The 13206-nt window shown below is 41.4% G+C and overlaps 2 protein-coding genes across 4 annotated transcripts in view; both read left to right on the top strand.

The window, feature by feature from the left end:
• CANX (calnexin) overlaps positions 1 to 7950 on the top strand; it is a 33035-nt gene extending 25085 nt beyond the window's left edge. For 2 of the 3 annotated variants that reach the window (XM_059887952.1, XM_059887953.1), the window contains exons 12-16: positions 812 to 1027; positions 1931 to 2050; positions 2931 to 3057; positions 3240 to 3319; positions 5212 to 7950. In XM_059887952.1, coding sequence (XP_059743935.1) covers positions 812 to 1027; positions 1931 to 2050; positions 2931 to 3057; positions 3240 to 3319; positions 5212 to 5265 — 597 coding nt within the window. In that variant the 3' untranslated portion in view covers positions 5266 to 7950. 3 annotated transcript variants of the gene reach the window in all.
• Positions 7951 to 9243: 1293 nt separating this feature from the next.
• The window catches only part of MAML1 (mastermind like transcriptional coactivator 1), a 61797-nt gene continuing 57834 nt past the window's right edge, over positions 9244 to 13206 (top strand). The window contains exon 1 of the mRNA XM_024994729.2: positions 9244 to 9847. Coding sequence (XP_024850497.1) covers positions 9527 to 9847 — 321 coding nt within the window. The 5' untranslated portion in view covers positions 9244 to 9526. The remainder of the gene's footprint in view (positions 9848 to 13206) is intronic.

The following is a 13206-nucleotide window of genomic DNA, read 5'->3' as shown; positions in this document are numbered from 1 at the left end:
GCGTAAATGTCCACACTGGCAGTCTCTGGTAGCGTGGATAGGGGACTGTGGTGAAAGTTGGTCCTGACCATGAGTTAGCCCGTTGTTTGACCTCGGTATCTTCAGCTATGAATGCTGAAGCTCAAATGAGATGATCATACCAGTGGTGATACCTTAAAGCTTCAGGTTTACCGTGGCTCTGTAACAGTTCCGACCCTGGTCTCACTTCTGTTTCTATCCCAGTCAGATTATTTAAAATCATTAATTTCTACTTTACAGCTTACTTCAAAATGTAAGTTGTATCTCTACATATAGACTGTGTATACTTTTCTGTTTTAAGTGTATTTTAAGTTGTGCAGGCAATAAGAAAAGTTGCCCCTTAGCTGTTTTGTTGACGGCCATTTAGGTGAATTTCCATATTTGCTTTTAGAATCCTTGCTACAGTAATTTTCCTTGTACTTGTCTGAGTATATGTGGTAACTGTTTCTCTAGGTAGTTGTCTGAGGTGAAATATCTGGTTGAAGAAGTGTGTTCTGATTTATGCTCCCACGCCTACCAGCAGTTAGTTGATAAGAGTGAAAGCTCTTGGAATGTGCCAGGTAGAGCAAGGTGTAGGTCTGAATCAAGGTCATCGGTGAAACTGAAAGTAGAAATTGGAGGTAGTTGGAGTTCAGCCCTCTTAGAGGCATTAGTAGCATTTATTGTTTTCCTCCTGTTAAGTTTCACACTGTCAGCACTTACTTCACAGATAATGCAGAATTCATCTTATTTAGGTTCACTATAAATTTGTGTTGATCATTACTGAAATGATTTTTTTAAATACTTTCTCTAGGGAATCTGGAAACCACGGAAAATACCAAATCCAGATTTCTTTGAAGATCTAGAGCCTTTCAAAATGACTCCTTTTAGTGCTATTGGTTTAGAACTGTGGTCTATGACTTCGGACATTTTTTTTGACAACTTTATTGTTTGTGGTGATCGAAGAGTAGTCGACGATTGGGCCAATGATGGATGGGGTCTGAAGAAAGCTGCAGATGGGGCTTCTGAGGTTTGTGCTTCCTTGTTTCTTGTGCATTTATCTCTTTTATAGGTAACTAATTGCTAATGTTGTGAAGAGCGATCTTCTAAGATTTGTCTTTTCCCTATTTGGGAATGTTGTCATAGAAAGTGTGACCTGTGTTGACTGAAGACAAAATACTGGGGTTTTGGACATGATTTCATTAGGTTAATACAAAGATTTTAGAGTCTATATTTGTGTTATATGTATGGTATTTCTTTTTTTTTTTTTTTGCATGGTATTTCTTTTAAAATTGTGTTAAAATACAGTTAACAGGGATTGACATATATACTACTATATATAAAATAGATAACTAATAAGAACCTATTGTACTGCACAGGGAACTCTATTCAACACTCTTTAATGACCTATATGGGAATAGAATCTAGAAGAGAAGATATATGTATAACTAACTCACTTTGCTGTACAGCAGAAACTAGCACATCGTAAATCAACTGTTCTCCAATTTAAACAGTGTAAAAAAAAGATTTAACAAAGTTTTCCATTTAGGATCTATTTTAATGCACTCTTAAATATTGAATCTTGGTTTATTAAATAAGTGGAGTTTTCAAATAATTGGTCATAAGGCCAAATTGAAAATTGGAGACACACTAAGAAAAAGAAATTCTTCATTCACTGATCCCTGAGGTTAAGAAACTTTGCAGGTAATTGGGAAGCCAGCTTTCACACCTAGGAAAGAGAAATACCCTTGTTGATAAAGACAGCAGGAAAACTGAGACTTTTATTTCCTTTTTACACTGTGTGGACATCTAGGCTTGAATCCTGAGAAAATGGTGTCTGAGCAGTGCCATGCAGGAATTTAACAGTGGGACAGTACTGCCTATATTTAGTGTCAGAAGCCGACCCTGAAATGAGTGCTGTCTTGTTTTCCAGCCAGGTGTAGTGGGGCAGATGATTGAGGCAGCTGAGGAGCGCCCGTGGCTCTGGGTGGTCTACATTTTGACTGTGGCTCTGCCCGTGTTTCTTGTCATCCTCTTCTGCTGTTCTGGAAAGGTATGAGTTGCCATTGCTTTGTTTTGTTTTATTTTGATTCACTCTTACCATGTTAAAAATAACCAAGATATATTGGCAGAGGTTTTTCTTTGTAGCAGCTCAGTAATGACTGGGCCACATTTGGTGCTGACTTCTGAAACCCTGTTATTTTCAGTGGCCATTTATTGTGCCCAGATGGAAGTAGGATTGTTAGCCCCTCAGTTGCTAGTCTAGTGTATTGCTCTCCTTCGTATTTGGCAGCAGCTTTCTGAAAGAAAAGAAGGGGGAAAAAAAAACTTAGATATGAAGCTGACCCATCTGGGCACAAACTAGATTTTCCTGCTGGCATACCTGTTTCTGTTCATATACTTCATAATTCAATCTTTGATTTCTCATTATCCATTTCTCTTTTCAATATTCCCCCTTTCCCCCGAACACCACATACAGGAGTAATACAGCCTTTATTGTAGTTTTTCTTGTTTAGTCTTTGTTATATGGAATTAAAAAAAGAAGAAGAAAATTTTGTTTAGGCCCTCTACTTCTGCTTAAGAAGACTTGTGCTTCATACTGCATTCAAGACGTTTTGTAACCTGATCCCCAATCTTCTTTTCCAGCTTTATCCTCTGCCACTATTCTGCATATTTGTTAGCTCAGTCACCTTTGACTAGCTAGACTTACACATTCCTGCCTGACCCCTTTGCTTCTACTGTTCCTTCTACTTGAACCACACATGCTCACTGGAGAGGAAGCTCTCAGGCAGGAATTCCTTCTTACACATTTCTTTGTACCTGCTCCAGCATACCACTTGTACAGAACTTTGCTCATAGGCATTCAATAATTACATGGTAATATAATACATAAAATATGAACAAACCTGTTGTGCTTTGGGGGAATATTTCAGAAACAGGCCAGCCCTGTGGAATACAAAAAGACTGATGCTCCTCAGCCAGATGTGAAGGAAGATGAAGAAGAAAAGGAAGAGGAGAAGGAAAAGGGAGATGAAGAGGAGGACGGTGAAGAGAAACTTGGTAAGAAGTAGACCCCAAAATATCTGCTCTGAGCCAGCACCCTAAGATGTTGCTTCAAACTCTTATACGCACGTTACTGTCAGGATTGTTTTAGACTCTAGAAGCGTGTTCTAATGCTAATTTTCTAGTTACCAAAAAATAAGTGTAAGATTTTGCTCAGTTGTTTTACTTTGACTTCTTAGAAGAGAAGCAGAAAAGTGATGTTGAAGAAGATGGTGACACTGTCAGTCAAGAGGAGGACGACAGGAAGCCTAAAGCAGAGGTAATGGAAAGTGGCAGCTCAGGGGAAGGCACACGTACGGAGAGTGTTTTCATAAGATAGTTTTCAGTGGCTACGACAGTAAAGATTCTGTTATAGCCAATTTTGTAAAAGTGGGATTCTTAGCATTAAAAAATTCAATTTTTTAATTTTAAATTATATCTGAATCTCAAAAATACTTTCTGTGCTGAAAATGGTTTTCTGTAATAAGGAGAAGGCAAGGAAGACTAGTAAAGTGCTTTCTAGTAATGGTAGCTTCAGTTGTTTACAGTTCTGTTTCATCAACTATCTCTCCTCACTGTGCCCTTAAAACTGTTCCTTGGACAGATCACTGCATTCTAAAATTTTTGTCCCTCTTGCTGATGAATTCATTTGTTCATTCATTCAGTAAATATGTCTGGAGTAATTGTTAGTGAACAAGACAAAAATACTCTACCTTTGAGGAGCTTAATTCTAGTGGAAGGAAACAGTAAGCAATGGGCATTTTAAGGAAGTAAACGAACAGTAAGATAAAAAGCAATGAGCTATGAAAAATAAAAAGAAGACAGAAAAAGGTTTTGGAAGTACTGGGGGCAGAGTGAGTTGTACATAATTTTAAAGATGATAGGCCTCACCATAGCAAAAACTTGAAAGAGGTAAGAGGCTTTGCCGTGGAGATGTCCATGGGAAGAGAATTCTTGGAAGAGCAAACCACCACTAAAAGGACCTGAAATGGTAGTCTAGAAGGCCAGCATGGCCAGTAGATTACGAGGATGGAGAAGAAGAACATGGGGAGGGCTCCAGGTTGGGGGAGGCCTCTGAGGCTGTTGTATGGGACTTGGCTTTTCCTGCTAGTGAAATAGGCAGGCATCATAGTCTACGGGGCAAAGGACCGATGGGATCTGATTACTCTGGCTTTGATGTTTTCTGCAGACCAGGGAGAATCAAGGAGCCTAGTTAGATTACTGTACTAATCCAGGCAAGATATGGTGGCTCTGAGCAGGGTGATAGAGAAGGACATGAGTTTCTGATCTGGATTTCTGATCGGATTGGACAGACTGGATCTGATCCAGTCAGGTGGATTGGATATGAGGTATGAGGGAAGGAAAATAGTCCATGTCATTCTCACCACGGTCCCTTTTCTCAGCACTTCTCTTTCATTCTGATCCTTTCTGGAAACTACCCAGTTTTCATTTCCAGCTACCACAACTCTGCCCTTCTATTGATAAAGGTCAATGCTGTTTATATTTTCAATGGATATATTCTGTCTCAACTAGAATGCAGAATTCTTTCAGGTAGGGGCCAGTCTATTTTCATATTCCCCCAAATTCCTCACACAATAAGTGGGCGTAGCGTAGAAAGCACTGGATTTGTAGTCTTATTTCTTTTAGGCTGTGCCATGCAGCATGTGGGATCTTATTTCCTCAGCTAGGGTTCCAACCTGTGCTCCCTGCACTGGCAGCATGGAGTCTTAACCACTGGACTGCCAGGGAAGTCCCTGGGCTTGTAGTCTTGAATATTATATGAACTCTGCTTGGGCTTGGATAGCCTTTAGTCCTTATGAATCTGTGCTTTCTCAGCCTCAAAGTGGGACTAATATGTCCATAGACCAGTGGATTATTCAGGATTAAGCAGGATAACACATGATAGCCTGGTGTTTGGTCCTTTTTAAAGAAAATATTGATGGGTTAGGTTTAGAAAAGTGCACATTTATGGAAAACAAAGACTGAATAATAACACATGCACAGTTCTACCACCACTGACCCAATCATTGTTTTTGGTGCATTTTTTTCTAATCATTTGTTTGTTTTTCCTCAAATGAATTATACTCAGCTGGTTGATCCTGAAAACTTGGTGAATTTTTACTTTAAAAAAAATGCTAATTATAGTGAATTTCTTGTTTTTTCAACCAACAGGAGGATGAAATTTTGAACAGATCACCAAGAAACAGAAAGCCGAGAAGAGAGTGAAACAATCTTAAGAACTTGACCTGTGATTTTTCTCTCCCTCCCCTCCCCCTGCAAGTGTGGGTCCTAGGAAAGGACCTGGCACACCTTGGGTTGAAACTCAAAAAACTTTCCGATGCACCACCATCAGCAGGTCCCAGCTGAACACTCGCCCGTGTAATTTTAAACATCTAGCAGTAAATAATTGGAGTTGTGACATAAAGGACCCTGTTTCTGTAGAGAGAAAAGCTTAACATAATTGTTGTGAAATGTAACATGAAGCAACTAACTTGTAATTTTTTTTGTTTTTAAACATGTTTGTTTTTTTAAAATAGAGTGATAGAACTTTGCCAGTCTTTAAAAATCTTGGCTTAATTTAATATATTAATCTGTCCGTGCAGAAATAAAACCAACCTTTAAAAATGTTAGGGGAATGAATTTGAAGTTGGTGAATTGTAACTGATTTTAAGTTTGGTATTATGAAACATTTAAGTGTCTTTGTCCCCTAATTGATAATCATGTTTAAAATGTAGTCATTTGTGGTTATAAGCTTGTTTTGCTTGCTTCCATTATTCAATGCCTCCTAAGGAAAGTGAGAGTGATTGGATGGAAGCCCAAATTTAAGTAAAGATTGTTTAAGTTATATTAAAAATAGACATACAAAAAGAAAAAGCATTTCACTGGTTGGTTAGACTACAAAGTATGTGTGTTCTCTTGCCCTTGGAACAGCTCAGTTCCCACACAGCTTTGCAGTCAGTGGAAGAGGTGGCATATATGGCACTCAGGCATCATGCCATCCTTCACACGCCAGGAGCGTCTGGGCTCCAGCCTTCTCACGCAGGTGGCTTCTCAAGGAGCTACCACCGTGTGTGAGCTCCAGAGTAGGTGCAGATGTTTTCATCACATCTTCCACGTTGTTGACACTGTCTTACCTTCTCAAGTTCCCCAAGTTCCCGAGAGCTTTCTCCTCTGCTATGCATTTTGTCTTCACAGCGCAGCTTGCAGTCCCTTGCTAAAGATGATTATAAGCTCTGCATAGTGTTAAGCTTTATTGTGGTTATGTGTATGTTTCTTCTTCCTTTGTTAAGCAGACCCACACCTTTCCAGGTCAAAGTACAGGATAGAGTGCTATCCTTCATCTTTACCATTTCTTTTACTCCGTTTAAAGACTTCAGAAGTCTAATCCAGAGTTGAGCCAATTCAGAATTGACTGTAATTGAACACAGGCTAAAAGTATTTATGGGGGGAGTGACTTTTAGCATGAGTTTTCTGATTTTTGTAGCTGCTAACCTTTTAAATCTTTATTTGCAGTTCATGTAACAGTTGTCTTAAATTACATGATAAAGCAGTCCTGTTCAATTTTTTTTTTAATGTGGCTTGTAGAATTTTTAATAAATGAGCTTAGGTCTGTTTTTTCATGTGGAATGCAGATGGGTGCTATCAGAGCCTCTCCCCCATCACTATAGTGTAATAATATTATTACACCACACTGAAATGTATTCAGAACTAGATTTTTTTTATTGTTTAGCTTTATTGTTTCTTCAGAGGTGTTGCAAATGTACCGATGATACTGTTTCTTGCACTGAATATATAAACACTCCAGAGTGTTTATATTGGGGAGATATTGGGGAGGAAGTATATTCATAAAAGATGAAGGCTGTATCTGTTTATCTTCAATTTTTTACTTGTTCACTTAAATTCTTATGAGGGTGGGATGCATTTTCTTGCTGTTCAGTGCTTTATCCTTTTTCATCTGTCATTCTGTGGTCACAGTGACCTTAGCTATGTAGCAGACTTTCCCAAATGTATTGAGTGCAAATAAACAGTTACTTAGCAAGACCTGAAAATATGTCTGCAGGTTTCTCCTTGAAGTAAGCGTGTGGGATCGTTGCATTCTAGAAGTCTGCCGCCTTCACCCTGAATTGACATTGTATGTCATGCTTCCCTTACGGTTTCTTCCAGCTGAGTTGTGGAATAATGAGTATAAATCAGTAGACTCTTCATTTGCAAGATAATTTATCATATCCAGGGTAATTCAGCAATGTTTGTCTACCCTCCCCCCTAGTCCTTGGTCTGGGGGGAACCCACGAAAAAACAAAGCTAAATAAAAAGTCTTTTCTTGGTTCTGTATTCCACTTTGTTGAAGATACAGCCTCCTAATTAGAAGTCTGACATGAATGAACGAACAGCAGCAGTATTCATCTCTTTAAAAGGCACTTATTTTATATGCTGGTTATCTGCCCCATTGATATAAAATGCCCACTGCATCAGATGTGTTCCTCAATTTCTCTTAACCATAACACACTCCACTTTTCTCAGATTGTTAGCTTTACTAAATGGTGTTCCATTAAAGTCCTGTGTTAAGCATCTGCTTTTGACTGAATTTCACAAATAACCTTCAATTTGTTTTACTGTTTCAGGAGTGGGTTAATCTTCCATTAATTGGCTACTACAGGAAAGTTTGCTAATACACAAACTGTTATGAACAGTAAAATAGTTATTACTTCATCTTACCACATGAAGGTGAATATAATTCAAAGTAGGCTTTGCATCTTTTTCCTGTTGGATTGGGGTTCAGTAATTTCAGTTGTATAGGATGACTAGCACCTCAGAAGAAGAGTGGTGATTTGTAGATAATATTCTTGTAGATTATGGAAACCATTTAACTTCAAAATTTTTATTCAAAAATAAATGACTTTTGGAATCAGACTCCATCTTTTATATTCCTATTTAGGGATATTTTAGAACATTAGGTCAAAACTTTATGTAGTATTTGGCTTTTGAATTGCTTTCTGGAGAGTACACAAAATGTAGTGCTCCTAGTTACAATTATCTTTCCCATTAGAAAGGAACTTTTAAGTCTGGTGTAAAATTTATGTTTGAAGAATGGTAAAAGCAGGACTGTTACGGTGTTCATGAGCCCTAAGCACTTTTGCTTTGGTGGGTCACTTGTATTTTTTACAGCATTTGTATAAAAACAAGTACTATTTGAATAAAGACTTGATTTTTTCTGCTGCTTTTAAAACATTTTCATTGGCCTAGTAAGAAGTTACTGTACCAAATGTTTGAGCTGTCGATGGTGTCTCATTTTGTAGCCTTTTGGCACCTCCTGTTTGTCTTTAGCAGTTAGGGTGCCAACAGGTATTGGCACCCTAGTTTCTCTTGACCCAACAGACTGTCATGTTTGATTGCTCCTGTTTTTACCCCGTCTCCCACTTCCTTTGCCTACTAGGTATAATACTAGAGTGTAATTGTTTTTAGTTGGATTTTGTCGTCTGATTCAGTTTTACCTAACAGACCATCTTTTAAACGTAAAACTTGCAGGCCAGGCTCCCCGTGTTTTTTTTTTTTGTTTGTTTACTAAGGCATCATCCTTTGCAGTTCTACTGTGCCCACCCCCTCCCCCAGGAGACTTCATATCCTTTTCATGTCGGCTTTTTTTCTTTTAGTAGTTGTAATTTTTGAAATACTTTGATATAAGGGCAGATACTCTCGATTCAGAACAGCGCATGAAGAAACCTTCAGCTCGAGTACGATTCTTAGCAACTGTGAGGCTGAATGTGAGAAGTGAGGTCGAAGAAAAACCGATGACACTGAAAAAGCGTGGCTACTGTTGAGCTTATCAAACCCGAATTTAAGAAGCGGTATGAAAATGGTGACTCGCTATGGTGCCAGACCAGCATTGGGTCTGGCGGGTTACGCCGCGCCTACTGCCCCTCTTTCCGCGGCGGACCCGGAAAGGCCTGTTCGCGTGAGGCGGCGTCTAGAGCCAGCTTCTGTTGGTCACACTCAGCTGAGAGTTGAGGACCGAAGCCCGCCCAGCTGCTTCCCTCCGCCTGACTTTGAGAGTTCCTTTTAAACTCCGCAAGGGAACAGCCCAGCGGGCCTCTAGTGTGCGCGGCCCCGCCCCTCGGGCGGCCCGCTCTTCCTTCTCTAATTGGCCGCAGTGTCTGTTCATCAGCTGTGACGGCAGGGTCGGCTGCCGGAGCCCCGCCCTCTTCCGAGAGCCCCGAAAACAATTTTAAGATGGCGGCGGCGGCGGCGCGGAAAACAATGGGGCCGGGCCGGCGGGGACAGGCCGAGGCCTGAGGTGGGCAGCAAGCGCCTGCCCGGGTTGGGCCGAGCGGGGCCTGAGGAAGACCCCCGCCGCGCGCGAGCCCGTTCCGCAGCTCGCGGGACCATGGCGTGGCCGTGAGGCAGCCGGGCAGCCGGCGGAGAGCGGGGCGTGCAGTGCCAGCCGGCCCGAGAGGCCCGCCTCGGGCCTGGCCCGTGCAGCCCGCGGCCCATGGTGCTGCCCACCTGCCCCATGGCGGAGTTCGCGCTGCCGCGGCACAGCGCGGTCATGGAGCGCCTCCGCCGGCGCATCGAGCTGTGCCGGCGCCACCACAGCACCTGTGAGGCCCGCTATGAGGCCGTATCGCCCGAACGCCTGGAGCTCGAGCGCCAGCACACCTTCGCCCTTCACCAGCGCTGCATCCAGGCCAAGGCCAAGCGCGCCGGCAAGCACCGGCAGCCGCCCGCCCCGGCCCCAGCTCCGGCCCCGGCGCCAGCGGCGGCCCCGCGCCTCGATGCTGCCGACGGCCCTGAGCACGGCCTCCCAGTCGCGGTGAGTAGGACCCGGGGAGCAGCCCCTTCTCTGGAGATGCTGCCCCTCACGCCGCCCAGGGCCCTTTGAGCCTGCCCCAGTGCCCGCAGCCCCTTGGGTCTCGCTCCGGGGAGGCTAACATGGCTGGGACTGAGCGGTTGTCATCTGCGGGAAATGGCACTGTGGCGTTGCCTTGGGAAAACAGGATCCTAAGGACCGACCTTAAGGCCCCGGCAGGGAAGGCTGGTGAACCGGCGGTGAAACAGTCTTCTTCCAGACTTGATTTCGAAATTCTGAGAACTCTGTTTTGGAACAGACTGGCATTAAAGTTGCCTGTGATAATGGCCTCATTTATTCTGCAGCTGTTCTTTGAGTCCTTGCTCTTTGCAGAGTCAGGGCTTAAATATGGAAATAAGACGGACTTCAATTGACCAAATGAAACTGTTCTGAATGGAAAGTCAAGAATCTTTGGAAATCTTCGTAAAGACATAGATGTACAAAAGAATTCTTTGTTTAGGCAGCTCTGAAATTTGTGGATTTGTGATTCCAGCAGAATTTTTGGCAGTTCCAGTTTTAATTAGAAGCCTGTGTAAAACCTCTGATGATATTAGAGTTTGTTGGTAAATTATTACACCCTTTTGGGCTCTCAGTAGTGCTAGGGAAGTTTGTTGCTTAGAGGTTTTCCTTCCTGAAACTACTTAGAAGGTTCGTTGCTATTGTTTTCTTGGTAATTTAAAGTTTAGAACAAACGCTACCAATTTAATTTCTGTGTATTTTTATAATTCACGCCTTTATTCGGTCTCACCGGGCTGTTGGGAGTACTCTTCCCTAATTAGTTTTCAGGTATTTAGTCTTAACCCTTTAAATGCTATGACCCTCACAGGCCCTATGCTCGATTTGTATTATTTTTCCTATTCTCTCCCACACCAGTCAGGACGGCTGGACATCTCATTGCTTATTGTTATCAATTCTTATATAGTCAGGACTCCTCGTCCTCACTTTTCTTCTCTGTAAATTGAAGATGTGTCTGACTTCCTCTGGGATTCTTGTAAGATTCAAAAAAAATGAGTGTCAAGGTGAAAATACTTCATAAATGGGAGGCTGCCTGTAAGACCCACCCGGTCACCTCTCAGAATCTTGACATTCTTCAGGTCCAGTTCGTCTTCCTCTTTAAAACCAGTTTTTACCCTGCTCCACAGCAATTAGAATCTCCTTTGTCAGAACATTAAGCAAATGCATTGCCTGTGCTGTTTTAAATATTTTAAGCACATCATTGCATGCTACCTTAGAAGTGTCTTGAAAACTAGACTGTAAGCCCTAGGAGACACGGAGGGGTGCAGCTCAAAGGAAAGACTTCAGATTTTGGGTGGTCATTCCATTTAAGTAAATAGTGAAAGCCCATTAAAAAAAAATCTCAGTTTTACACACAAATAGTTGCCTTGAACACCCGCTAGAATATACATTAGTAGTGATTCAGTTTGTTTAACAAGAGTAAGAATTTAGATCCTCTATGATATTTTTAGCCCTAAACTACTAGAGAGAAGTTGGACATGCTGTTTGAAGAGAAATGAGTCCTGAGTGTGTTAGAACTTGAGCCTGGCCTGTTAGCTACTCCTTTGGGTGATCAGGTGTGTCGTGTTATGTTGGTGTCTTATCACATTAAACCTTGACCCGTGGGTTTCCTGAGTTAAACTTTAGAATGGAATTGCTCTACTGCCTCCCTGCTAGGAAGAGGGACCCTGTTAACTTCAGTCTCCACACGGTTCTAGGTGAGCTCTTTGGCTTTGGAGTGAAGTTTTAGGAATGGAAGATGAGTGTCTAGTAGAACCCGTTTTAGTGGCTCCTTCAGTTCAGAGAGAGGCAGAGTTCTTGCCTTTTGGCCTTGAGAGAAAGCACAGCTTTGCCCACAGAGATGGAGTGGAGAAAGTGATTATTGTTTTTTGACAATTCTGTGTATGTATTTGATCTAATTAATATTCTTTAGTGAAAGTCATTTCTGTCTCTTTGCAACCCCACGGACTATACAGTCCATGGCATTCTCCAGGCCAGAATACTGGAATGGGTAGCCTTTCCCTTCTCCAAGGGATCTTGCCAACCCAGGGATCGAACCCAGGTCTCCCACATTGCAGGTGAATTCTTTGCCAGCTGAGCCACCAGGGAAGCCCAATACTCCTTACATAAGGAATATTATTCTTATTTTTTCCAAAAGTCCTGTAGTACTCGTAGGCATCCGTTTCCTAGCAAAGTTACCATCAGCAAACCGTTTGTACAAGTGAAAATGGATCAAATCAAATTTACTAGTAGAGTCCACTCTCTGCTTGTTTTTTCCCCCTTCTTAGGATATTCCACTACAGCAAAATCTTGACCAATATCTATTTACGGTAAATACTGTTACAGATGAATCAGAAACTGTGCTTCAGACTTTTTCTACTCTAGTTGTCAAGGAATGACCTTATTAGGTTTTGTTTGTACTGCGTGTGCTCATTGAAAACCAAACAGTAATTTTCTAGTGACAGGATTGACTTCTTTTTATTAGGGATGCCACATAATAGAGAATTACCACTCACTTTATACAAACATTAATTCTGTCATGAAAATAGCCTTCTACAATAGCTTCAACATTTTCTTTTGGTAAAATGTTACAAAGGTTTATGCCTGGCCCCCTTGGACAGCGTTGTCATACTTTTGCTGCTTACTTCTTAAGTTGTTGTAATAGTTACCAAGAAATTTGACAGTTCCATGTCAACCATTCATGGAAGTTGCCTTTCCTGCTTAGTTTAGGAAATTATATTGTTTGTTAGGAAAGAATTACCAATACATTGTTAATTGTTTAGGAAATAATATTTCTGTCACTCTCTTTTTAACTTTTATCTGTACATAACTACACAAATAGTGCGAAGAACACCTGCTTACCTTTACTTAGATTCTGCCCATTGTCGTCATCGTTCCTTATTTGCTTTATCGTGTCACACATACTCTTTCTGTCCTCTCTACCTTTCTGTCTCCCTAAAAGTTCTGTTCTCTGAACCATCTGTGAGGACACTGCACACCTCTCTACCCCAAACACCTCAGTGTGTACCTTCTAAGAGTTAAAGATGTGCAGAATTTTAATAATTATTTTGTAGACTGAGCCTATGTAAGAATTATATAAATAATAAATTATTTTCAGAGAGTAGGTATTTCTGAACATGACAGACATTGTGGGATAATTTTAGAGAAAAGATGAGTAACATGGCTTCAGGATTGCATTTCTTCCTAGAACGTTCATGACCTTGTCCTAGCATCTTTCCTTTTTTATCAGTATCCCCTTTTCCACTGGGTCCTTGCCTTTAGCTTGAAGCATGAGCAGATCTTCTCCTTTCTTTTGTCTTTTCTCACCC

The sequence above is a fragment of the Bos taurus genome, chromosome 7 (genome assembly GCF_002263795.3).
Source record: "Bos taurus isolate L1 Dominette 01449 registration number 42190680 breed Hereford chromosome 7, ARS-UCD2.0, whole genome shotgun sequence".
Lineage (NCBI taxonomy): Eukaryota > Metazoa > Chordata > Mammalia > Artiodactyla > Bovidae > Bos > Bos taurus.
This window is presented reverse-complemented; position numbering and strand designations above follow the sequence as displayed.